We start from the raw sequence: 27,945 nt of genomic DNA, 5'->3' as shown, positions 1-27,945 counted from the left end.
CAGATCTGTTGTACACAGAGAAAGACTTCACAGAAGGATTATATCATGGCAGAGGAGAAGAAGCTGAAGCAGGTCAAACTGTGAGTGTCCAGACACACATGCACACGCACGCACGCTCGCGCACACACACGCACACACACACACACACACACACACACACACACACACACACACACACACACACACACACACACACACACACACACACACACACACACACACACACACACACACACACACACAAACAGAGTTGCTGAATTGCGTCTCTTCTCCCAAACCCTCTCCAAGGTGGGCAGAGAAGCTGGATGTGTTGTCAGCCACAGCCATGCAGGATCCCGAGGGCTTCCTGGGACACCCGGTCAACGCCTTCAAACTGATGAAGAGGCTGAACACAGAATGGGGAGACCTGGAGAGCCTGGTGCTGAAGGACACCACAGACGATTAGACATTATTACACAATGAGGGTCACATTAGAAGGAATGAAAAGGATGTTGAAAGTAGTCACAAAACAGCAACGACAGATAAGTGTTAATCTTAGAGATTTGCTGCAATGTTTGTTTGTCTTTTGTATACTCACAGTGAGTATCCTCATCAATGATCAATCAATCTCTATCTTTCTATCAGGCTTCATCTCTAACCTAACCTTCCAGAGGAAAAACTTCCTTACAGACGAGGACCAGACAGGCGCAGCCAAGGCCCTTCTCAGACTTTAGGACACTTACAGGCTGTATACCAACATAATCTCTACAGGAGACCTGCCAGGTAAGGGGTTAGGGAGTGCTAGAGAGAGAACTTGAGGCCTTTTGTAATTTGTAAATGTGTAACCACTGACTCATCCACAGGAGTGATGCACAAGAGCCCTATGACGGTGGAGGACTGCTTTAAGCTGGGGGATATTGCCTACAGCGAGGTGGACTACTACCACACTGAGCTGTGGGTGGAACAGGCCCTGAAGCAACTGGACGAAGGAGAGGAGTCCACCATGGACAAGGTTACCGTGCTGGACTACCTCAGCTATGCCATCTACCAGCAGGGAGAGCTAGGCAGGGCCCTGGAGCTCACCAAGAGGCTGGTCATACTGGGTGAGATACCCTAACATGGCTCAGAATTAAACTAGGCACACTGGGGGTGGGGTCAAACTTAGGACACACAAAGAAAGTTAAAGGAGTGAAAATGAGAGCACACTGAAGGACCTGAACTGTTAACAAGTTCTGAGGGAATATGATGCCCTCCAGGTGAATCATTGAACAACAGATACTGTCCTGTATGCCCAGCATAAACTGGGATAGAGGATTACTCATAAAATGTCCCAGGTGGCAGTAGGATCTGAAGTTAGTCATCCAGATAGTCAGTAGCGCTGAGCATGAATCTTAAAAATGAGATGAAGTTTTCCTTGTCTTGTTACTGTATGAGCATCAGCATTTCATCTCACTGTCCCCTCTCTCTCTCTCCTCACTCCAGACCCGGAACACCAGCGTGCCAACGGCAAATTGATGTACTTTGAGTTTCAACTGATAAAGCAGATGAAGGCCCAGGCCAAGGAGGCCCAGAAGGCCCAGAATGAGGGCAAGGGGTGAACGAAGAGACAGACGAGTGATGCCTCCAAGGAGCAGATGCGCTTCCGGGAGCCTGTCCCAGAGAGGGAGATTTATGAGATGCTCTGTCGTGGGGAGGGCATCAACCTGGTGAGGAGGAGTTACTCACACACACAGTGAAAGGTTGAGCTCATATAAATGGGTTTAGAGTGTGTCATGTGGTTGTGCACATGTGTGTATGTTAGTTGAACACAAGTTGTCGTCATCAAAGAGTAACATCCAGTTTCTAGCTCCATCTCTTCTTGTGTCTTTATCTCTATGTCAATCTATCTGTCAATCTATCTGTCTTCTTACCTCCACCCTGTAGACCCCCCGCAGACAGAGACGGCTTTTCTGCCGTTACTATGACAACAACAGTCACCCCAAGTACCTGTTGAGCCCGGTGAAGCAGGAGGACGAGTGGGACCGGCCCTACATCGTCCGTTACCATGACATCATCTCTCACAGCGAGATCAAGAAGGTCGAAGAGCTGGCCAAGCCCAGGGTAAGTTCCACTCTCTGTCGGGTATGTGTGTGTGTGTGTGTGTGTGTGTGTGTGTGTGTGTGTGTGTGTGTGTGTGTGTGTGTGTGTGTGTGTGTGTGTGTTACATTGAGGTAATAAGGGTTCAGAAGGGTGTCCTGGCCACACAGAAGTGTGTGATGGAAGGGTTTCATGGTCCTACAGAAGTGTAATTTCTGTGTCGTTTCTCTGGGGTAATCAAGATACTCATACTAGTAACTGTCTGACCAGCTGCAGCTGTGTATCTGCAGCTTGGAGGCCATTGGAAGGCAGAGCGAATGGGCAATGTTAATGCTAAACATAAACACTCTTGACACAGTATGCATTGATCGAGTCAATGAGAATTGACTTATATCAAAGACCCATGAAAGTGTAGGTAGGTTGAACTCTTTAAGCCCACCCAGAGCAGAGGCTGGTGCATGGAGTTGGGCGATGAAAGTGGTGTCAGGATATCCTGTAAACCCCCTCTCCCTGGCTTACAGCTCCGCCGGGCCACCATCTCCAACCCCATCACTGGTGTGCTCGAGACTGCCCCCTACAGGATCAGCAAGAGGTAAAGCATAGCCAGGTGCAGGCAGCAGGAGAGGATGGGGTCGAGGGGAGGGGTGGAGCAGGAGGGGGGCACACATAACCCCTCTCCCCATTCTCACCCCACCTCAATCCCCTCCTCTTACTCCTGCCACTGGCCTATGCCTCTGAGTCCGGTCCGCATTCCTCCCTCCACCCTAGGCTGGAAGACTCCTCTGCAAAAGCACAGAATCTTACATTGACTAGACCCTCCTCCACTCTCTCTCTGACCAATTTGGTTAGTCTAACCATAAGTCAGATTCTAGAAGATTCCAAGGGCGTTCTAGAGGTTCAGAGTATAAACTAATAAAAAGGAGAGAAGAGTGTAGGGCCTGAAAGTGGTGAAAATGTGCTTCTGCTCAGGAGTTACAGCTGCTCTAGGATTTTAACCCAGTGGAGGGGGAGGGGGGATAAACGTATGGGTGTACAGATGTAGTTGTTTATATTAACATAGTTGCTTTTGGCCAACTAAGGGTGCGTCAGGAGCAGTCCTTTCACAAATCCTCTGTTCCTTTTATCACTAATGTAATCACTAGTTTAGCATTCTCCTAATCTACAGGATAAACCATTAAGTGATACTAACCTTGGGTGAAAGGACTGGCCCTGAAACAACCCCTGGCATAATGTCGGAATAACATTGACCAGATCTGCTTATCTTTCTCCTCTTTCTGTTTCTTTCACTTCCCGTTTCCCTCTACTTCCTATATTGTTGTGTTGTGTATGTTACACCTCTCTCCCTTTCTTTTGTTTCCTTCCTTGTTTTTTCTTGTGCCCGGGGAACGAGCTAAGGCGCGCCACAGTACATGACCCTCTAACTGGGAAACTCACCACGGCCCTGTACAGAGTCTCCAAGGGGTAAGGTGTCAAATGGCATAATACATTAGGGGCTCCAGAGACTCCCCATCGCCTCTGGTCTCTATCCATCTCATACTACCCTGACCTGCATCCCCAGGATGTCCTATCCATGTTTCGGCAGGTCTTTGAGTATATATGGCCACCTCACCACCTTTTCCTGCAGTGAATCTCTCTCTCTCGCTCTCGCTCTCGCTCTCTCTCTCGCTCTCTCTCTCATATATATATATATATATACAGTGCCTTGCGAAAGTATTCGGCCCCCTTGAACTTTGCGACCTTTTGACACATTTCAGGCTTCAAACATAAAGACATAAAACTGTATTGTTTGTGAAGAATCAACAACAAGTGGGACACAATCATGAAGTGGAACGACATTTATTGGATATTTCAAACTTTTTTAACAAATCAAAAACTGAATAATTGGGCGTGCAAAATTATTCAGCCCCTTTACTTTCAGTGCAGCAAACTCTCTCCAGAAGTTCAGTGAGGATCTCTGAATGATCCAATGTTGACCGAAATGACTAATGATGATAAACACAATCCACCTGTGTGTAATCAAGTCTCCGTATAAATGCACCTGCACTGTGATAGTCTCAGAGGTCTGTTAAAAGCGCAGAGAGCATCATGAAGAACAAGGGACACATCAGGCAGGTCCGAGATACTGTTGTGAAGAAGTTTAAAGCCGGATTTGGATACAAAAAGATTTCCCAAGCTTTAAACATCCCAAGGAGCACTGTGCAAGTGATAATATTGAAATGGAAGGAGTATCAGACCACTGCTAATCTACCAAGACCTGGCCGTCCCTCTAAACTTTCAGCTCATACAAGGAGAAGACTGATCAGAGATGCAGCCAAGAGGCCCATGATCACTCTGGATGAACTGCAGAGATCTACAGCTGAGGTGGGAGACTCAGTCGTATATTGCACAAATCTGGCCTTTATGGAAGAGTGGCAGATATCCATAAAAAGTGTCGTTTAAAGTTTGCCACAAGCCACCTGGGAGACACACCAAACATGTGGAAGAAGGTGCTCTGGTCAGATGAAACCAAAATTGAACTTTTTGGCAACAATGCAAAACGTTATGTTTGGCGTAAAAGCAACACAGCCCATCACCCTGAACACACCATCCCCACTGTCAAACATGGTGGTGGCAGCATCATGGTTTGGGCCTGCTTTTCTTCAGCAGGGACAGGGAAGATGGTTAAAATTGATGGGAAGATGGATGGAGCCAAATACACGACCATTCATGTAATCGCAGCAAAAGGTGGCGCTACAAAGTATTAACTTAAGGGGGCTGAATAATTTTGCACGCCCAATTTTTCAGTTTTTGATTTGTTAAAAAAGTTTGAAATATCCAATAAATGTCGTTCCACTTCATGATTGTGTCCCACTTGTTGTTGATTCTTCACAAAAAAATACAGTTTTATATCTTTATGTTTGAAGCCTGAAATGTGGCAAAAGGTTGCAAAGTTCAAGGGGGCCGAATACTTTCGCAAGGCACTGTATATATATGATCCTGTTGAACAGTGAGTGCCCCCTTGTGGAGATCTAATACACACACAACCCAAATCTATGGTCAGACTACTGATTGTACAGGAACATGCCAGTCTTAAGTCAAAGATACTTTAAAAAAAAACTTCCTCTTTTTAATAATAGAACCAACCATTCCACCACCCCACATCACTTTGTTTTTTCTGTCCCTGCCTATTACTGCAAATTAGTGCTTATTTGTGTGTGTGTTTGCTAGTGTGTGCATGTGTGTGTCTGTCTGCTTCTGTGTGTTCATGTGGAAGTATGTGCAACTGTGTGTGTGGTGAACTGAGCGTGAACTTCATTTGAATTGACGACGAGGTCAAAGTGGGAGAGCAGTCATAGCAGGGGAGAGAATTTGTAGGAAGAGAGCCTTTTTGACCTAACCAGCACTGTATCATGTCCAATTAATTGTTTTACTGTCTTCACTCCCCCAACAGCAACTTCTAATAAATCAATTTACTGAGACATCACATAGACCAACACTCATCTTAGTTTTGATTTTCAGTATTAAGTAATACAGACAGTGTATTGCACTGGGGAGGATGAGTCATTTTATTGGCTGAGAGATTCAATCATGTATCTAATAAAAATGTATGGTGTGTGGAGAACGGATGTCTGAACCCAAGCCTTTGGCCTGGACCTCATCCCGATGCCGTAAACTCAAACTCCAGCCTCCTGGCCTTGAAACCATTGCAACCACAATTGCTACAACTCTCACTACACGCAGTGTATGGCAAATCTATTAAGCAGAGAATCCACCATTTGAATGCTATTGTCTGTGGTTTTACCATTTTTATTTGCACACTGAGGCTTGTGGTGCATGACCCAGAAAAACGAAAATAATGTTGTGGACCATAAAATTAGAGATCTAAGAAATTGTGATGTCTTCATATGATACATGAAAGAAGTCATTGCCATGACACCCAGTCAGAATGGCTGTCTCCCTATTGGAGTGGGCACTTTATACTACTGGGCCTGGGTGGATGGTGAAAGACTCTCCTCTGGTGCCCCTTAAGTCATCAACCAAGCCTGTGACCTCCAGAATTGTCCCAGGCCACATTATTTTATTTTATTTTTTATTGAACCTTTATTTAACTAGGCAAGACAGTTAAGAACAAATTCTTATTTACAATGACGGCCTTACCAAAAGGCAAACGGCCTGATGTGGGGACGAGGGCGAGGATTCAAAATAAAAAATACGATAAAAATATAGGACAAAACACACATCACGACAAGAGAGACAACACAGCACTACATAAAGAGAGATCTAAGACAACAACATAGCAAGGCAGCAACACATGACAACATGGCAGCAGCACATCATGGTAGCAGCACAAAACATGGTACACACATTATTGGGTACAGACAGCAGCACAAATGGCAAGAAGGTAGAGACAACAATACATTACACGAAGCAGCCACAACTGTCAGTAAGAGTGTCCATGATTAAGTCTTTGAATGAAAGGATGGCTCACATTATGACTGCAAACTGAAAGCTTTGACCTATAGAAGGCTTGAAAAATAGATAAAGAAACACATTACTTTATTTAGTTACTCCTAAACTTCAGACACTCCCACCACTGTATGCTGAGCTGATTGGAGACTGTCGGGCCGCTTTCTCAAGTCCTTCCTCTTCCTCTCTCAACGCTCCTCCCATCGCTCATCTATCGAATGCAAGTAACGCATTAACCTACTGTAGTTTATATATTTCCTATTCAGCAGTAGCTTGCAGCATGGTTTGTCTAGTTTCTCTCTCTTCTATACTGTTCATCACTAATAACTGCTGTCCTACAGTGACTCTACTGCCCCCCTGTGACAATTTATATACCCTGTATTTGACCTGTTTTCCATGAACCCCTGTGTCCTTCCCCTGTCCCAGTGCTGACAGCATATGAACACCCATCGATTGACCAGATCAACCAGAGGATTGAGGACCTCACAGGACTGGCGATGGACACTGCAGAAGAGTTGCAGGTAATATGTGTTTGTTTGTGTCATTGTTTGGGATTGTTGACGGTTACTTTTCCAAAATTTATGATCTCACGATTCTAATTTTTGTTGCTTTTCAGGTTGCAATCTACGGTTTGGGAGGGCAGTATGAGCCACACTTTGACTTTGGACGGGTTAGTAATTGCCCTGCAGCCCTGATTTATAACTGGACACATTATTGCTGTAAGACGTTTTTGGATTACACATAGGATGTGACATTTTTGATTTTCATATTGATCATGTCATGATAACCTAGTCTCTCTCTCTCTACAGAAAGATGAGCCTGATGCCTTGAAAGAGCTGGGAACTGGAAACCGCATAGCAACCTGGCTCTTCTATGTGAGTATCTCTATATGCATGGGACTGCTTCCGTCTTTATCCCCACCCACCTAAAATAAATACATTAGGGAAGATTCCAATAAGATAATAGTGGATGACTAGTTCTTGTTTTCTCGATTCTAGATGAGTGATGTGGCAGCAGGAGGAGCTACAGTTTTCCCAGATGTGGGTGCTGTAGTATGGCCGAAAAAGGTGACTAAAAGGTGTATATTTGCGGCCAATGTGTATGAGCGTAGTTACATCATTCCCTGTAACCTCTCTCTGCTGTGTGTGATGTATTACAGGGGACTGCAGTGTTCTGGTACAACCTGTTTCCCAGTGGAGAGGGAGATTACAGTACTAGACACGCAGCCTGCCCAGTACTGGTGGGCAACAAGTGGGGTGAGTTTGTGTATTGAAACCACCTAAATTAATCTCTGTAAGTACTGTAGACATTTTACCAAACCAGGCTATGGCAGCTAACATCTTTCTCTATCCTCCTTGTCAACCTCAGTATCAAACAAATGGATCCATGAACAAGGGCAGGAGTTCAGACGACCCTGTGGCCTGAATGAGACTGCATGATGAAGGGTGAAGGCTTTCCTTCCACACCCCTCCTCCTCTTTCCCGTTGTTCCTCTTGAACCCCGGGACCTGAGAACACTTCTGTTAACACTTCAGTCTATGAAAAGAGGGCCGTGGGCATCCCTCCTCCTCCTCTTCCTCCCTCCCTCATTTGCTCCTTACCCCCACTCTGTTCCCCTCTGAGCCCAGGGTGTTTCAGGGCTTGCAGTTTGGACAATATTAGTGGTGTTATGACTGACATGGTGCCCTCAAGGCTGTTGGATATGTCTCAAATGAACATATTGTGTGTTCATCCTTATGACTTTGTTTGAACTCTTTATGGACTCTGTGCACAGCTCAAATGGTTATTTCAGAGTGAAGGTTCTGGAGATGACTGCAAGTCTAGCTCTGTTCTAGTGTAATTAATATATAGTCTCTGCTCCTCTACGTGAATTAGTCCATAGTAAGCCATGGACTATTTTGTCAATTCAGGTCAATGTTCACTCAACGTCTTATGTCAAGTCACTCCAGTTTGTACTAACATAACTCTTTCACAAACACACCACACACACACAGACATACACTCCAACACTCCCACGTACTGCACAGACAATCTTATCTGATGTTTATCTGTTTATAGCTTGGGGTGTAATTTGTTTATTGTTTTTCTTTATGCAATACTATCTGAGGGCCTCAAGGAAGAAAGATTATATTTATATCTGATAAAATTCACCCATTTTGTGTTTATGTCCTTTCAAATGTGCAGGAATCTTTTTGGAAGTGTGAAATTAATGTTTTCTACAGAAATCAAGTATATTGCGGCCCACCTGAGTGATGTTTTTATTTTTTATTCTCATTTGTTGACCTGGGTATTTTGTAGGCCATTTTCACTCAAATAACCGAAAGAAGTAGGCTTTGATGTGTGTTTTGGGCCTCCCGAGTGGCACTGCATCGCACTGCTCGCTGTGCCACTAGAGATTCTGGGTTCGAGTCCAGGCTCTGTCGCAGTCGGCTACAGGGATATCATTGCGCACTAGCGACTCCTGTGGCGGGCTGGCTGACACAGGTCGCCAGGTGTACAGTGTTTCCTCCGACACATTGGTGCGGCTGGCTTCTGGGTTGGCTGGGCATTGTGTCAAGAAGCAGTGCGGTTTGGTTGGGTTGTGTTTGGGAGGACGCATGGCTCTCGACATTCACCTCTCCCGAGTTCCTACAGGAGTTGCAGCGATGAGACAAGACTGTAACTACTATCAATTGGATACCACGAAATTGGGGAGAAAAAAAGGGGTGAAAAATGTGTGTTTACATGAGAGACGTGTTTGTTGTCAGCTGTTGGAACACGGGGCCACGTCAGAACGTTGGCCTGCTTGATTGGAAGAGGGGATGCTTTTATGGAACAGTTAGGGAGGAGGCCTCGCTGTGCGTTTGTGAATGATAGAGTGTGTTTGGTTTAATCAGAAATACATATTGTGTGTGTGTGTGTGTGTGTGTGTGTGTGTGTGTGTGCATATGCATGTGTGTTAAGTCACTGCTAGGACCTGCTTGCAGAATCACCAGAATCATATTCCTTAGGTCTCCAATGTTGGAAGTAACAGTGTCCAAACCTGGGAATCAAATTCCAAGAGCAATGTCTTCTCGTCCTAATGACTTCAGTTATGCTGTGGTGTCCTATAGCACCTCTGTGTGTACTCAGATGTGAAAGGACTTATTGTTCCAGAATGTATTTTCACGGATGATAGCATTTGAAACTCTGAGTTATCATTACTACAATATAACTATCCATCTTACAATCATACTGATATTATATTAATGAAACAAATACTTATCCTCCTGCCTGCCTGCCTGCCTGCCTGCCTGCCTGCCTGCCTGCCTGCCTGCCTGCCTGCCTGCCTGCCTGCCTGCCTGCCTGCGTGCGGGCGTGTGTGTGTGTGTGTGTGTGTGCGTGTGTGCGTGCGTGCCTGTGTGTGTGTGGCACTCGTGCCCGTGGGTCTGTGAACAATAGAGCAGTGATACAGTTGAGCCCTGATACACAACACGCCTGTCACGTGACCTGTCAGTACTAATTGATATCAGCACTTGTCCGGCTGTGGCAACTGTGGCCAGACAGAACACATTCAAGCGTGAGTGAGAGAGGGGGAGTGAGCTAGAGAGGGAGAGTGGAAGTTACCCATCTCAGGTCAAGAATTCAATTATCAGAGTCAAAAACACATGAGGATATTGGAAGACAAAAACGCAGTGAATTTGGGGAAATAGAAATACTTAGGACGCAATGATGACCCAAATAGAGACCACGGTGCATTATGACAACGGATTCGGAGATGAGGAGGACTACATGATACAGGAGGATGAGTGGGACAGGGACATGTTGCTGGACCCTGCCTGGGAAAAACAGCAAAGAAAGGTAAATCGAGAGAAGATGACGACATGCACATAACCAATTCAACAAATTAACTTTATGCACTGCAGTACTTTACGCACCGGTTTGGGAGTTTACATGACAGCAAATTAAAATTGGTTTGCATTTCCAAATGGTTTGATAATTAAATATTAAGTTATTCACGTTGAGCTCAGACTTCAAATCTTCTCTGGTTCCTGGTATTGGGTTCAGACGGAGCCAGGGGTCTGTCTTGGCTCCAGGGAATATTGACGGACAGATGCGATGGGTACCAGCTAACAATAGCTCAATGAGCGGCTCTCGAACTGCTGCCATTCCACTGATACGCGAGGAATGTGAAACTGTCAACAGATGCTTCTTAACACACGATGACGTGCTTGGGATTAGAATGGATGCTATATCTAATTTTAACCTCGAGACCAAAAGGCAGTATAGTGGGTTAATCAAATGTCCTTGCTGTGGAATTAATTTGTTTATAGAAACCACAAAATACTGTACCAAGCATCTGAATATAGGACCCCAACTCAGTAGCCTATCTGTCAACTGGTTTAATACAGAAGGAGGTTACAGTATGTCTCACACTTTATTGTCATGGAAGAGGTTGAACAGTGTCTCAACTATCTTCATTTAACAAGGCAAAGCAAATATTTTTTTGTGGGTATTTTAGGTACATGCTAATTAAGACCTATAGGCCTACTGGGTGCCTTCTGCATGGTATAAGCATGGTATAGTTGGATAGCAGTGTTGACCATGTGATATTTGTTTGCAGTTCTCAGTAACTTCTTTGGCATCTTAATTAAGGCTCTTTATTAGTTTTCCCTCCACTTTAATCCTATTACCCAGGAAGAGCCACCAGGGACGACAGGGCTGCCCTTGAATGAGACCTGCTGGCACACTGAACTGTCCTTACCTTTGTACACTAACTTGCCAATTAGGCTACCATGTTCTAGCACAGGCTAGGTGTGCCACCTGACTGTACCAGGTGCCAACTGATTCAGCCGGGTTTGGTGAACGGAGGCAAATTAGGCATGATTCTTGGAACCAAGAGTGAAAATAATGAATAAACAGCCTTCAACCAGTTCATAGGTTTGAACACCTCCTTCAATAACAGGATTGATCCCTATTGGACATGGTTCATGAATATATTTATCTCTGGATGTTAGGGCTGTTGGAGGGAGGAATGAGGTTGGCGGGGTTAGGTCTGGAGGACTAGCCATGTTGAACGAGGGGGCAGCAGTCCAATGTCACATACACTTTGGTCTGTTTTGTCATGCTGCGTCCTTTGTTCCAAAGCCTCTAATATTCCTAATTTAGACAGGCATTCCACCGGGCAACCTCTCCAGGCGGGTGGCGTTAACCCACAGCCCTCTGGGGGACCAGGCTATGTACTATAAGAACTTAAGGTTATTAAGGGCCAGAGGATCACTCCCCCAGTCATGATGTGTGGACTGGAATGGCTTGAAAATACATGTCTCTGAAGCATACAAACATTCTCTGTGTTTATGCACAGTACAGTCAACACTGTGTAGATGAATGCTGGAAGCAGATTGACAGATCACATTCCTGATTGGATGTAAGGAGTCTAATTGAGGTTGATCCAGTAAGGCATTTTGAGAAGAGATGTTCAATGTATCCCATTCAGTAAACTGTAGATCGCTCTCAGTTTGTGACACGTGCAAGGAATTGACACATTTGAGGATTTCAATTAAGGCCCATAGCCCGTTTTAGCCTTTGCCCTTCGGTATTCACATACAGTATATGGAAAGACTGGATAGATAGTGAAAGAAATATGGCTACAGTTCCACTTATCCTTTTTGATTATCAGATACTTGTATTCATTTTAGTAAAAGTGTGGCTTTTTTCTTTTCAAAGAGAAACACATAAGAGAAGAATGTACTGTATGCATGTGACATTTTCCTATCATTTTGAAATTCAGTTAAAATGTTTTCTTCCTGTCTCTTATCACTAGAGCCACCAGAGCAGGCTACATTTAACACCTTATATCATCAGCAGTGGTGTAAAGTACTTAAGTAAAAATACTTTTAAGTACTACTTAAGTAGTTTTTGGGGGATGTGTACTTTACTCTACTATTTATATTTTTGCCAACTTCTACTTCACTACATTCTGAAATAAAATAATGTACTTTTTACTCCATACATTTTCTGTACTACCCAAAAGTACTCTTTACATTTTGACAGGAAAATGGTCCAATTCACACATTTATTAAGAGAACGTCCCTGATCATCCCTACTGCATCTGATCTGCGGAACTCACGAAACACAATTGCTTCGTCTGTAATTTAATACTGAGTGTGACCTTGGCAATTCGTAAATAAAAAAACAACAAGAAAATGGTGTTGTCTGGTTTATTTAATATAAGGAATTTGAAATGATTTATACTTTTACTTTTGATACTTAAGTACATTTGAGCAATTACTTTTAGTTTTGATACTTAAAGTATATTCAAAACCAAATACTTTTAGACTTTTACTCAAGTAATATTTTACTCAGTGACATTCACTTTTACTTTAATCGTTTTCTATTAAGGTATATTTACTTTTACTCAAGTATGACAATTGAGTGCTTTTTCCACCACTGATCATCAGGAATGTGAGCTGGGATCTTCTCAAAGCTTTTATCTATACAGTGTTGATTGCCTCTGGGCTCTGTTTGCTATGGTGAGATCGAGTGACTTAATATAAGTAGTAGAGAGTTGTAATGTTTAAGTCATGCATAAGGATACAGTAGAAAGCATGAGCGTTATCGGAGAACAAATTATTTAATCCTTTATCCTTTATAGGCAGTAGGTTGGTTGGAGGGAAGGTGAAATTTGAAACCTAGGGGTTTGCTGACCCTCGACAAATAGGTTCATCTCAATATGTGGCACTTGCCATAGGGACCACAGTCAGCACAATTGATGGCCTCTGTCTAAGTCATGCTAAGCTATTATCTTATAGTATGTTACAACCAAGCGATACACTTACATTAGCTACCGTCATAATGTATAGATGGCAAACACTTTCAACTGGGAAGGGTAAATTGGAAAATTATGTAAAATGGACTGTAAATTTTTAAAACATTGTGGAACATTCTACCTTTGATGAATAAGACCAGTGATGGAAAACTCACTCAATGTTCTCTGATTAGCTCACAGAAAGTCTCTCTACCATCAATGCTCAAACCCATCCTAAGTTATGTGAAATTTACATTGTCCTATTTGTATTTTACTCACCAAAATATCATTTTATTTGTAGACCTTCACAGCTTGGTGTAATTCCCACCTGCGGAAAGCAGAAACACAGATAGAGAACATTGAGGACGACTTCAGGAATGGCCTCAAACTCATGCTTCTCTTGGAAATTATTTCAGGTACTGTTTGTTGACGAAATAGTTGATAGTTGAATACATTGATTGGTACTCACAGAGAGGGTAATGCTGTTTGCTCCTTCCCTCAGGTGAGAGGTTACCTAAGCCTGACAGAGGGAAGATGCGTTTTCACAAGATTGCCAATGTCAACAAAGCCCTAGACTTCATCACCAGCAAGGGAGTGAAACTCGTCTCTATTGGAGCTGAAGGTGATATTTCATTTGGCCTGTACTTTACCTGTTGGCAGCTCAGTATCTTTTGATTCATTTGAATAATCAATTATCTAATTCACTGAAGCAGGTCTTATTCATCAAAGGTAGAGTGTTCCACAATGTTTTAAAACTTGACAGTCCATTTTACATGAACTTTTACAATTATGTGATGAATCTGATGGTAGTTGGATTTTTTTCTCTTCAGAAATTGTGGATGGTAACGTTAAGATGACTCTGGGAATGATATGGACCATCATCCTCCGCTTTGCCATCCAGGACATCTCTGTAGAAGGTAATATAGGACAATTCTAACAAAATAGCGTACTTGAGGAAAAAAAACCTGCCTTTGTTATTATTGTATAATAAGTTATGTCCTGCATATGGATTCCCAGTGTTTTTATACTGCAGCTACCTTCCTGGTTTAATGAAATAGAGATCTCACTGGGGAATATTGCTGTTGAACATATATTTAACTCTCCTTTCAGAAACCTCTGCAAAGGAAGGCCTTCTCTTGTGGTGCCAGAGAAAGACTGCCCCCTACAGAAATGTCAATGTCCAGAACTTCCACATTAGGTGAGAACACTCTTGAGTCTTTTCCTAACCCTTTAGAGTCCAAGCACTGTCTACCCCGGGTTGATGGTGTTCTACTTAGCTATATGGAATTGTTTTAAGAAGGTCATACCAATGATAATTTTGTTATTTTGATTTTGAATTTTAAGACTCCTTGAAGTTGCCTAATATGCATTTTTCTATTTTATTATTTTCTATACTAATGCGTTAGTACTAAGTAATAAGAGATGTAAAGCCTGCACACACTATAGTTCTCTAGGACCAGTGTTGGTGACCTCTGCTTTACTCAGTTATCATGCCAATCTGACTTCTGACCTGGTTCTCTCTGCTGCCTGCTGGTGAAGCTGGAAGGACGGACTGGCCTTCTGCGCCCTGATTCACAGACACAGACCTGACCTTATCGACTATGCTAAGCTCAACAAGGTCTCCCGTGTGTCCCAATCACTAACCGTGATGGTGTCTGGTGCCTCCCACATACTAACATAGAAGGGTTCCCTATGTCCATAATATTAACCTAAGTCTTTCCCACAGCGTGGATTAATAGAACGTTATGATGTGGGTGGGTTGACTTTTGAGAAGCAGAAATAATAGAGTGTTTCATTATGTGTAACTCAGGGGTTCTCAAACTCTTTGGGGCCGGGGACACCTTTTGTGTTAGCAAATTCATCAGGGACTCCCTCATGATCAGAACACAACTCGAGTGTGTTTAAAATGGCCAACAAGGACTTTTACACTACATGGCTGGACAAACCAATTCTCAGGCCCGGGAAATACAATTTAAAAGTCCTGCCTCTTGGCATTGGAGAGAAAATGTTGCAGTTTTCAAGCTAATTTCCTGCAATTCTACACATTTTGTCTAAGGCAGAGATATTTTTCGTTGTTGCAGCTTTAAAGCTAATATCCTTCAATTCTACACATTTTGCCATGAGGCAGAGAGAAAACTGTGCATTTTTAAAGATTCAATTACAGTACATTTATGTCCCCCAAAAATTTGCGGGGGTGATAGTATTGCGTTAAAAAAAATGATAATTGGTGTGGTACTGTGGATACCAATATCTTATTATCTTAACTTATTCTATGGATCCCTTTACCCCCAAAAATTAAATGAACCCCTGATTTAACTCACCCAATCTATTCCTTACTGATTTCTGCATTCACTGTTTTACTGACATGCTCACCTGAATGACCCACTATTGTATAAAGCTGGAAGGAAGGTTTAGCCTTTTGTGCCCTGATACACAAACACAGGCCAGATCTAATCAACTATCAAAATCTGAAGGTGTCATATGTGTAGGTACAGCAGTGTTTGAAATCTCATAAAAGTAGACTTTGTTGTGTGTAGAATTGTGTGTGCAATGTGTAGTAGTAAGGCTCTGGAGCTGCATGTGTGCATGCTGTGTCTGTGTGGAGTCTGGCGTCGCTAGGGCAATGGGCCTGCCTGCTCTGCTTGGAGAAGAGGGCGGAGGAGCAGACCAAGGGACCGAGAACAGAGAGAATAAAAAATGCAAGGAAATCAAGATAGCAGTCACAGCTGTACAGATAACGAATCCAAAGCACTCTATGATGTCTAGCAAGTCAAACCAAATACACAGCTGGACTCACCATCTCCCACATTCTCCCTTTGTGCTATTTACAAACAAACACGTGACTGGCTCGACTGTTCTGAGAAACTATGGTAATCTTCATAATGTAAAATAATGTTACAGGTGAAGTTCCTCTGCGTCCACATCACTGAGAACCTGACATGGTCCCTCAACAACACCACTCCGGTGCAACAGTGCCTCTACGTCCTCAGGTGTTTGAAGAAATTTGGCATGTCCCTCCGGACACTCTCCAATTTCTACCATTGCACCATTGAGAGCATCCTGACTGGCTACCTCACGAACTGGTACGGAAACTGCTCCGCTTTTGACTGCAAAGCCCTTCAGCGGGTGGTGAAGATCACTGGGGCCATGCTCCCACCCATACAGTACATTTAGTCCAAGGCTCGTAACATCATCAAGGACCCCACACATCCCAGCCACGGACGGTTCTCTCCTTTACCGTCTGGCAAATAGTATCAGAACATCGGATCTCAAACCAGGCTCAGAGACAGCTTTTACCAACAAGCCATCAGACTGCTGAACTCCTGAACCGGGACTGACCACCTCCACACCTTGCACTGACTTTTAGCACACATGCACTCGCTCACACATTCACTCACACACACTTGTACTTATGTATAAACATATGCATAAACACATACACACACACACTAACAAGACTTACTTCAATATTCAACGTTTGTCCAGGGGGGGATAAATAACTAGGATAAACATCCTGCAGGATCATACTCTAAAACATCATGAGAGTACGACCCTACTGCACACAGGAAGTAGCGCAGGTCCTAATCCAGGCACTTGTCATCTCCCATCTGGAGTACTGCAACTCGCTGTTGGCTGGGCTGCCGGCTTGTGCCATCAAACCCCTGCATCTTATCCAGAATGCTGCAGACCGCCTGGTTTTCAACCTTCCTAAGTTCTCACATGCCACCCTTCTCCTACATACACTCCACTGGCTTCCAGTCGAAGCTCGCATCCACTACAAGACCATGATTCTTGCCTACGGATCAGCAACCTACCTTCAGACTATGCTCAAACCCTACACCCAAACCCGAGCACTGCGTTTTGCAACTCTGGACTCTTGGCCCTCCTACTCCTACAGGAGAGTAGCTCCCGCTAAGCCCAGTACAAGGTCTTCTCTGTCCTGGCACCCCAATGGTGGAACCAGCTTCCCCCGGAAGCTAGGACAGAGTCCCTGCCCATCTTCCAAAAGCACTTGAAACGCTACCTCTTTGACGAGTATCTTAAATAATCCCCTCCTCATCTCGGCTATTTCCAAATACCTTGGTATATGGTATACACAGTATACCACCCAAGCCTAGTACACACTGGGGAATTACATATATTTATTTATTTCATTTATTAGTGTGCTTTAATTGCTCTTATGCAAGCTTTTATAGAACTGGCAGCAGATCTGCTAAAAGTTGAATTAGAATAACCATAGACCACTTAAACTGGTACAAAACTTCTACTCACGGGTGGCCAAAAATAACTTACTGAAAGCCACACCCTCATTAAACCACGCCTCCTATTTAACGAGGCCCACCATTATAATGCATAAATCCTGTCAATAAGATGGCACAGGTGGATTCGATTCATCATTGTATCTAATGTTGGGTACAAATATCTACCTTTCTTCAATAAATTTTAAATGTGTACCTTTTCTGCTCAGCAAATGTACAGATCAGTACCATCAATAATCATTAGTGGACCCTTGGGGGTACATAAAATAGGTTTCTGTCCTGGGAAACAGAAATGTACCCTAACTGCCTCCCGGGTGGAGCAGTGGTTAAGGGTGCTGTACTGCAGCGCCAGCTGTGCCATCAGAGACTCTGGGTTCGCACCCAGGTTCTGTTTGTAACCGGCCGCGACCGTGGGGTGACGCACAATTGGCCTAGCGTCGTCCAGGTTAGGGAGGGCTTAGGGATGTCCTTGTCTCATCGCGCACCAGTGACTCCTGTGGCGGGCAGTGCGCGCTAACCAAGGTTGCCAGGTGAATGGTGTTTCCTCTGACACATTGGTGCAGCTGGCTTCCGGGTTGGATGCACGCTGTGTTAATTAAGAAGAAGTGCGGCTTGGTTGGATTGTGTATCGGAGGGCGCATGACTTTCAACCTTCGTCTCTCCCTTGCCCGTACGGGAGTTGTAGCAATGAGACAAGATAGTAGCTATTAAAACAATTGGATACCACGATATTAAGGAGAAAACAGGGTAAAAAAAATATAAAAAAATGTACCCTGTGTATTTTTTGGAGAATATGTGATGATTGTAACTTTAAAGAGTAGACTACTAAAGTGTGGAATATACAGATTTGTGTCCTTCCACCGTGTAACCTGTGGCCTTTATAATACCGAATTACATTTACAGTACATATCCATCCTTGTTAATCTAAAAGAAAAGTAACATAGTCCATTATGGTTTTCCCAGGAGGCGGAACTGACTTAGCCCTGACTGTGAATAGATGAAGAAATATGAGCCACATCCCAATAGAGCCCAGGGTTTACCTCAGCTGTGGTGGCCAGATACCTCTAAATGAGGCAGCTCTTTATAGGGCAATCACTATAACCACTGTTGTTTGGGAATACACATAACAATGGATAGATCTGGGCAACCCAAACCATTCAGAATGTTGTTTAATACAGAAAAGAGCCAGTTTTAGCAGAGGTGTCCCCCCTCTCTCTCATACATATGTACGTGGACACATACACACACACCTCTGCCCCCCCAAACACTCCCATGCATGCATTGGACCCAGACAGGCCCTGTCAGCTGTCATGTCTGGCTCCAGGTGAGTGGGCTCAGTAAGCCATGAGTGTTAGCTTGCTGAAATGGCTCCATGTGGGGAACAGGCCCATGGGTATCTGCCCCCCCCCTGGATCCCTGCAGCTGCCACTGTCCTGTAACAGGCTTTCCCCCCTCAGCCGGCATCAGTGGAACAGACTTAGGACAATAGTAGCAGCATGAGCCCTCTCCTCCCACTAAACAAACTGACTCACCCTACCCCATTAGTGAGGAGACACTTACTGACTGTCTGTCACCTGTTTGGTTAATACATCACTGGGTGCAGGATCTGGGTTCAAATACTGTACATGTGCACATTTTCTTTCATGTTAAATGTAAATGAAAACATGACTGTATCTTAGTTTTAAAAAGTGTAATGGTGTTAAGGTGGCGTTGAAAGACAGCTATATGCTAACTGCTATGTAACAATATGATTGGAATGTATGTTTCTATAATACTGATTATTTTCTAGGATGATCCTATGGGGAACCTGAACCTGGCCTTTGAAATAGCAGAGAAGCACCTGGATATTCCTAAGATGCTGGACGCAGAAGGTAATGTCTTCTAAGGAAACAACGTTTGAATTCGGCATAAGCTATAGGGATCTTCTTTTGCTCAATATGAAAACATGAACCATCTTATTTGGTACTGTAATGGTGGGAGTCAGACTATGAGTTTTGTTGCAGGATTGTCTGGAGGAGATTGCCAGGAGGATTGTCTGTACTTGTATGAACATTGTAATGATAAAGTCCTATGTGCCTGCCTGGTATCCCACAGATTTGATAAGTGCAGCAAGGTCAGACAACAGGACTGTTATGACCTATATGTCCAGTTTGTATCACACATTTGCAATGGTACAGAAGGTGAGGGCACATTGGTCAAGCTTTAGGTCCTTGTTTAGACCCCTTGGCCATAGACCGACCCACTTTCCTTCCAGGGTAGCCCTGGGCTAAGACGTTCAGGTGTTGAGTCTCTATCTATGGTCCTTTTCCTCTGTCGGTGCTCTTGTGTTTCCTGTCTCCACCTTGAGTGTCTTCCTCCTTCTCTACTTGTTGTCCGTCACCCTCTTCTGTCCCTCCGTCCACACTGTAGACATCATCAACACTCCTAAGCCTGATGAGAGAGCTATCATGACCTATGTTTCCTGCTTCTATCATGCTTTTGCTGGAGCTGAGCAGGTATACAGCTTGCACCATGAACAATTTGAATCGAGTTTGTGAATGCAATATGTTTTATGTACAATATCCCCAAATCATTTGATGATGGTTACCATGTGTCAATCATTCCACTTAAAATAAGCACATGATAATCCAATCATTCAAATTTTCTAAGGTCTTATTTCCCCCTCACTACCAAAAACACATATATGGTCTGTTCTCTTCGCTAGCCTGAAAGTTGTTTGACATCATACTAAGTTGGTCAATTGTGAGTTTGACATTGACATGCATGTTTTTGAAACGACACACACAGATTGCTTTAAATGTATGACTTAGATGGTGTGCATGTTGGTGGGGTGGGGGGTAATTGTATGAGGAATTGCATTAGATGTGCGACAACACCCTAACCTCTCTTTCCTCCCTGACCTCATTTCTCCATCCTCCCTCCCCTTGGTAGGCTGAGACAGCAGCCAACAGGATCTGTAAAGTGCTGGATGTGAACCAGGAGAATGAGAAACTTATGGAGGAATACGAGAGGCTGGCCAGCGAGGTAAAGCATACTTTTGGACATATGCTTTGGTGAACTCTCATAGGGACATACTTCTACCCCACTTGGAAATGTCCAAGTATTCAAATCAAATTCAAAGTCCAATTCAACTTAATTGATTTGAGAGGAATAACAACACACAAACCCCATAGCTCCACTCCATCATTACCTTCTGTACTCCGTAGCTACTGGAGTGGATCCGCCGGACCACCCCATGGCTAGAGAACAGGGCCGCAGAAAAGACCATGGTTGAGATGCAGAGGAAGCTGGAGGATTTCAGGGACTACCGCCGCATGCACAAGCCCCCCAAGGTGCAGGAGAAGTGTCAGCTGGAGATCAGCTTCAATACCTTGCAGACCAAGCTGCACATAAGCAACCGGCCTGCTTTTATGCCTTCTGAAGGAAAGATGGTATCTGTAAGTCTTAACACCCAACATTCAATGATGAATCATATAAAACTGATGAAACACAAGCCACCAGTCACAGTACAGTAGCTATAGATAGCTATGGATATAGGTAATCCAAAAGACCAAGGTAAAGACCAAGGCATTCTTACCAGAATGTTGATAAAGTTAAAAAGCTATTTTAATAGTATATCAACTGAGCGTGATGAGCGTGTCTTTGTGTCTCCATGTTGCTGTAGGACATAGCCAGTGCATGGCAGGGGCTGGAGGGGGCTGAGAAAGGTTATGAGGAGTGGCTTCTGACCGAGATCCGCAGGCTGGAGAGACTGGACCACCTGGCTGAAAAGTTTTGCCAGAAAGCCACCACCCATGAGACCTGGGCTAGTGGTCAGTCTGGGCTATTATTGTCTGTCTGTGCAGTGTTTACTTATGTCTCTGGTATGTCTAGAGTTTGACCTTTGAATGTAAGTGATTAGCTCCAAATCCTTTGAGATTTTTCAATGGGAAAATGTCAGAGTGAATCTTCAGCATTTGTTTTGACTAACGGGAGATTCATGGCCATTGGTCTCGCTTTCTCTGTCTCTCTCTCTTTCTATCTCAATCCAATTCAAGGGGCTTTATTGGCATGGGAAACACATGTTAACATTGCCAAAGCAAGTGAAGTAGATAATATACAAAAGTGAAATAAACAATCATTTCTCTATCTCGCTCTCTCTCTGTGACCAAGGTAAAGAGCTGATTCTATCTCAGAAGGACTACGAGACTGCCACCCTGACGGAGGTGCGGGCGTTGCTAAGGAAACATGAGGCATTTGAGAGTGACCTGGCTGCTCACCAGGACAGGGTGGAGCAGATCGCTGCCATCGCACAGGAACTCAAGTGCGGACTTTTCTTCTAACCCTCACTCCTAACCATCATCCCTACCAAATCCTATTCCTAAAATCATGGCTTTGACAAGTAATACAATCTGCATTCTACTTAAAGGAAAATTCCACCCAAAAACCAGTCCATTGTTGATATAGTTTCCAAATGTTTTGCATGTAAGCAATCAAGTTTTTAAGATATAGAACTTTCAAAATACATAAATATGGTATGATGCACTTTATCTGTGATTAGGTGTGGCAACAAATACATTTTAAGTTATGTTATTGGGCTTTCTCCATTCTGTTCATTTTCATCAATTTTGTACATTTCTACATTTCCTGAACTAATTTCCACACTGTACCACATTTGTTTTGTCTTTGTGTGCCTCTATTTCGTCAATAAGTCACTTTTCCTTCATACGAATACTTATTCTCCTCTGTGACCATGTTTTTTCAATGGATTCACTTGCAGTTTTTATTTCAGTGGAGTATATTGCAATCGGATGATTTCCGGGGGTCTCTACTTGGCAAGCTTGTTCTCTCTAAGTTGTTGACTTGGTCTGCTAGCAAGTTAGCTAGCAGTTGTCAGCTGTTAACAGTTTCATACTGGCAATAAAAATGTATGATTGACATATTTTTTCAGAGTCATTGCTAAATTATTTAATGTAACAAATAAAAAATGTAAATACTGTTAGAGAAGGTACAGTAAAAATCCAAACTGGTCCATGCATCAATACCAGTATTATGTTAGTAAAACACAGTACACTTCCCAGCCCTAGATTGACCTGTATGTTTCCTGTGGTGTTGTGCAGTGAGCTGGACTATCATGGTGTGGCTTCTGTCAACAAGAGGTGTCAGAGCATCTGTGATCTGTGGGATCAACTTGGTACATTGACCCAGAAGAGGAGAGAGGCTTTGGAGGTGAGTGGAGGGGGTTGAGGTTAGGGACATGACATGCTATGTTCTCAGCTAAACTGCACTAAACCCAGTGAAAAGCAAGCCGGCACAGTACATCTCGGTAGTGTGAAAAGAGAACCAGTTCCATCAATCCAGTTGAGAACTGAGGAGGTAAAGCAGTGAATGATGTAACCTTGGGTTGGGGTGGAGTGTTCACAGGTCAGCTTAATCTATAATAAAGTTACATCTCATGTATTTGCTATTGCGATAGCTTGGGATTGGGTCTTGGGAATGAAGACACAGCTGATTATTGGTTGCCCACTAAGTCTTCTGACCGAGATAAGGGGATGAACTAAAGGCACAATCATGTAGATATGGCTGTCTGTACAGTATCCGGCTGGCAGGATGCCCACAGTCCCTTTCCTCTGAGCCCCTCTGATCCATACTGTACGCTCATGACCTGCAAATGTGTCAAGACCTTTATCCAGGCCTGGGATTAGGGTGACTGACATGGACTGCTGTCTGCCACCTGCCCCTGCCCAAAGGGAGTGGTCTAATCCATGCAGACCATCTTGCCAAACTCAGGGGTCAATTGGGTCACGTCAATGTGATGCATCCTGGGATTAGCATCCCAAACAGGTGAAGCAATATTAATGGATTGTCAATGAGATGAATGGCACAGTTCTATCGGTCCTGTTTTCCAGAGGACAGAGAAGCTGCTGGAAACCATTGATCAGTTGTTCCTGGAGTTTGCCAAGAGATCAGCACCTTTCAACAACTGGATGGAAGGGGCTATGGAGGATCTGCAGGATATGTTTATTGTACACACGATCGATGAGGTCCAGGTACGTAATACTCGTTGTTACAATTTAATCATCCTACCGTTGTTACAAATGTTGCAGCCATGTAATTTTGGTTCAGTGCCCAAAGTACTTGCTTACGTACACTGCAACCTCTCCTCTCCTTCTCCCCTGCAGAGCCTGATCTCTGCCCATGAGCAGTTCAAGGCCACCCTCCCAGAGGCAGACGGAGAGAGACAGGCCATCCTGGGGATCCACAACGAGGTGCAGAAGATCTCCCAGAGCTACGGCATCAAGGCCAACCTCCTCAACCTCTACAGCACCATCACCACAGAGGAGCTCCTCGCCAAGTGGGACAAGGTACAACCTCGAAAATGTACATACATAAACTTGAGACACACATGCACACATATTCACGCATGCACATACACAGCCAATTTCTGTCAGATTGATGTATGCGTTGTTGCCATGTTGCTGACCAGGTGAAGAAGCTCGTTCCCCAGAGAGAGGGCTCCCTCCAGGAGGAGCTAGCCCGGCAGCATACTAATGAAAGGTTGAGACGGCTGTTTGCTACCCAGGCTAACCTCATAGGACCCTGGATACAGACAAGGATGGAGGTCAGAGAGTCAGCCATCAGTTTAGTGTCTAAGGGTACCCTTGGATCCGGAACAAAAACCTGGTTTGCTAATTTGTTTGGTTCTGACAGGAGATTGGGCACTGCTCCCTGGAGGTGGGCGGTACATTGGAGGACCAGATGACCCAGCTGAAGCAGTTTGAGCACATCATTGTTACCTACAAGCCCAACATCGACAAGCTGGAGGGAGACCACCAGCACATCCAGGAGTCCCTGGTGTTTGACAACAAGCATACCAACTACACCATGGAGGTACTGCAGAGCAGTACAGAGAGCACAGAGAGACGGTCTCTACATGCGGTCTATATAGATTAGATGTGGTCATGGGGATAATGATGATGGATGTCATCGAGATCCCAAAGTGCATTGTTGGAATACATTGTTGACAGCTGATTAATCTGTCTGTCTGTGTCTATATCTGTCGGTGTGTTTAATCGTCATGGTAAAAGCACATCCGTGTGGGCTGGGAGCTCCTCCTCACCACCATCGCCCGTACCATCAACGAGATCGAGACCCAGATCCTGACCCGCGACGCCAAGGGCATCAGCCAGGAACAAATGCACGAGTTCCGCTCCTCCTTCAACCATTTTGACCGGGTATAGTACTCTATCCACACCCTGGACTCCCTGTTCTCAGTCTCATATAATAACACTTAACCTGAATGGCATGTTAAGTAGCATAATGCCACTGACAATTGTTTTTTTTTTACTGTCATGCCTATCTTATTCAGAAGCTGCGTAAGGAAACGGGTAATATGTTGTTGTTGATACTGTAATAGAATGGTCACTGCTTTGTGGCCTTGGTTGTTTAGACAGTTAAAACGATGTAAAAAGATGTATACAATTAGTATTTTTTTTATATTGGTTCTACATTGTTGTAATGCTGCATGTTATGGACAGTGGACACTTGCATGTGTGTGTGTGTGACACCTCTGAGTGAACTCTAACACCTGGTCCCAGGAGAACACAGGAAAACTGTGAGGAGATCAAGACCTGTCTGATCAGCCTTGGTCATGTGGGCAATGAACATCAGGTACTCACCCCTACTGACCTCTAACCTTTCATGATTCCTGACTGACTCTCATTGATGACTTAGGCTTCTTCCATCCTTCTAGAACAGACCAAATCAGCTGCTACCTCACATATTTCCCAGTTCTATCTATTTTTCAATAGTGGGCTCGAAATAATACACTACATTATGGCTTTGTTGGCGGTGGCAACTTTCGTCTGTAGTTGTGTATATGTGTCCATGTTTCTGATGTTAGCTTTTGTCTTCTCCCCTACCGGATCGCCACTGCTCTACCATCCACCTTCTCTTGGTCTCCCTCCCTCCTCTCTATCTCATCCGCTCCCTGTGCGGTAACCTACTCCCAACCTCCATCCTATGACACTTGACCTCCGACTACAGAAGAAACACGGGGCGATGGACACTGATGACTTTAGGGCCTGTCTGATCTCCATGGGTTATGATTTGGTAGGGGTCTCAATGTTCTCATGCAGAATTACAGTATGCAAATAATGCATACTAACACCAAGAGGTATTGATAATATTCTATGTGTAATAGCGAACTAAGATATCAGTGCTCTTGTCTCTGATCTCGCACTACTATCTCTCTCTCTGTCTGTCAGGGTGAAGTGGAATTTGCCCGTATCATGATGCTGGTTGACCCCAGTGCCACTGGCATGGTCTCTTTTCAATCATTTATTGATTTTATGACCAGAGAAACCGCTGACACGGACACCGCCGAGCAGGTTGTGGCATCCTTCAGGATCCTGGCAGCCGATAAGGTGTGTGTGTGTGAGAGAAAGTGAACGGGAGTGTGACAATTACGTGGAACATGTCAATCACACAGATGGAGCAGATTCAGTACAATGGTCAACACGCATATTATTCTGTCAGGTCATTAATATTTGCTAAAGCGGATTTACCTACATGAGCCCGTGTTCTCTCTGTTTTTCTCCCGACTCCACAGCCCTACATCCTGGTTGAGGAGCTGAGGAGAGAGCTCCCCCCTGACCAGGCAGAGTACTGCATCTTGAGGATGCCCTGCTACAGTGGCCCAGGGGGATCCACAGGGGCGCTAGACTACACCGCCTTCTCCACTGCCCTCTATGGAGAGAGTGACCTCTAACCCTGCAAGATGATGCCCAAAAGTGACCTCTTGACCCCACCCAATACGTCTGGATGAAATTCCCTTTAACCAAACACACAAATGAGAGGTGGTTACCTATGTTAGACTCACAATAGGTAGATACAGTACATTTAGCTACTTATTGTAACACAATAGTTTCCCTCATATGAGTTCTGCGGTGAAGTGAAGACAGAATAACAGTTTTTCTTATCTGCTTTAAGGAGTAACATGATCATATAAGCTACAATAGTTTGATATAATATGTTTATTGACCACAGTAATAGCGGCAGTTGGATATGTAGCTAGAACAGAAAAATAACAGGCTAATAGTCAGCATTTTCTCCTCATCTTCTTTCAGTGCCTTATTAGGAACTACTGTAGGAGTTCTAACTGGGAATAAGACAAAAACATTGAAGTTAGATGTTGAACTGATGCTGGTTTCCAGTGGGATGTTGTTTATGTAACCAAAATGTACTTGTGGTAAAATCATAGCTCATGTTTCCTGCTCCATGCAAACTTTTCTCGCATCACATTTGACCCAATATATATATATATATATATATATATATATATATATATATATATATATATATATATAAAGAACAGTTATAGGCAATGATTGATTGATAAAATAACAGGTTGAACAGTTAACAAACAATGTACAGTATATTTCTCACACCCAAAGCTAAGAGAAATCATACATTTTCTTATTTGAGAACATAAGGAGCTTGGAACAACGTTGCCTCTTTGATGATATTGCTTATTTCCTTAAATCCTATGAGATTCCTACATACTTTGAATCAAACCTCAAAGAGGGTTAAGCCTGTCTCTCAGCCTGCCCCCTGTTAAGCAGTTTGGATTTCCCATTTGAAGACAGGGAGGGAGAAGAGAATCCATGTACTATTCAATCCAACACAACAAAAAGAAACATTTGACCGTTTGAGAGACTGTTGACAGTAAACTTTGTAGTTTCAAGTGATTTGATTATTCAATAAACCCTCTTCCTGATCATCACTGAGGTTTATTTTTCTTTACATAATAAAAGAGTGCAGTTAAATACAACATTGTGTTTTTCTATTCTTTAGGCCTAATCTGTAAAAACCATATTTCCTTTCATTGAAGTTGATTAAAGTTGGCTATATGAAAGTTAAAATGACAGTCACAATTCAAACATGGATATAATCAAATAAAAATGATCTGCAAAATCTGATGTGAATATCCTACATTTGATAAGATTGGCAGGGCAAGGGCTCTCAATGGTAGCATTCTTGCAGTCAAAGGCTACTGTATGAGTGTGATTATGAGCCCAGAGAGGCTATATTGAGCCGTTTTGTGCCAAAATGTAGGACAAAAGTGGGGATAACGTAGCCTAGTTACCTGACACCACCTCTTTAAATGTAGTAGGCATATATTCCACAAGCATAAACTTCCTGACAAAGAGGGGTATTTATTAAGTCAGTTCCCACTAATCACTGACAAATGCTGATGTCTTTTGGACGTTTGAGCAAGTTCGAATCCAGCAAAAGAAAGTTGTTTTTGAGATTTTTGTTTTAAGCCTATCCTAACCCTAACCCAAAAACTTAACCCTTATCTTAACCATTCGGAGTTAATGCCTAACCTTAAGATTTCTGAGTTACTGCCTAAGCTTAACCCTATCCTTAAAATGTGTAG

The 27,945-nt window shown here is 43.6% G+C and overlaps 1 protein-coding gene and 1 pseudogene across 1 annotated transcript; both read left to right on the top strand.

Annotated features, from left to right (window-relative positions):
• The first annotated feature begins 45 nt into the window (after nucleotides 1-45).
• On the top strand, nucleotides 46-3,510 carry LOC118361695 (prolyl 4-hydroxylase subunit alpha-1-like; annotated as a pseudogene).
• A 6,494-nt stretch (nucleotides 3,511-10,004) lies between these two features.
• On the top strand, nucleotides 10,005-27,336 carry LOC118399789 (alpha-actinin-2-like). Its single transcript, XM_035796032.2, has 21 exons — nucleotides 10,005-10,319; nucleotides 13,568-13,682; nucleotides 13,769-13,888; nucleotides 14,097-14,183; nucleotides 14,377-14,464; nucleotides 14,806-14,884; nucleotides 19,315-19,396; nucleotides 19,935-20,020; nucleotides 20,457-20,549; nucleotides 20,732-20,962; nucleotides 21,190-21,337; nucleotides 21,678-21,828; nucleotides 22,625-22,733; nucleotides 23,414-23,554; nucleotides 23,687-23,869; nucleotides 23,992-24,126; nucleotides 24,216-24,395; nucleotides 24,593-24,739; nucleotides 25,551-25,616; nucleotides 25,772-25,930; nucleotides 26,116-27,336. Exons 1-21 carry the CDS (start codon nucleotides 10,188-10,190, stop codon nucleotides 26,272-26,274), a joined length of 2,691 nt encoding a protein of 896 aa, XP_035651925.1. The 5' UTR covers nucleotides 10,005-10,187; the 3' UTR covers nucleotides 26,275-27,336.
• Nucleotides 27,337-27,945: the final 609 nt, after the last annotated feature.

This window comes from Oncorhynchus keta, chromosome 2 (genome assembly GCF_023373465.1).
Source record: "Oncorhynchus keta strain PuntledgeMale-10-30-2019 chromosome 2, Oket_V2, whole genome shotgun sequence".
NCBI lineage: Eukaryota > Metazoa > Chordata > Actinopteri > Salmoniformes > Salmonidae > Oncorhynchus > Oncorhynchus keta.
This window is presented reverse-complemented; position numbering and strand designations above follow the sequence as displayed.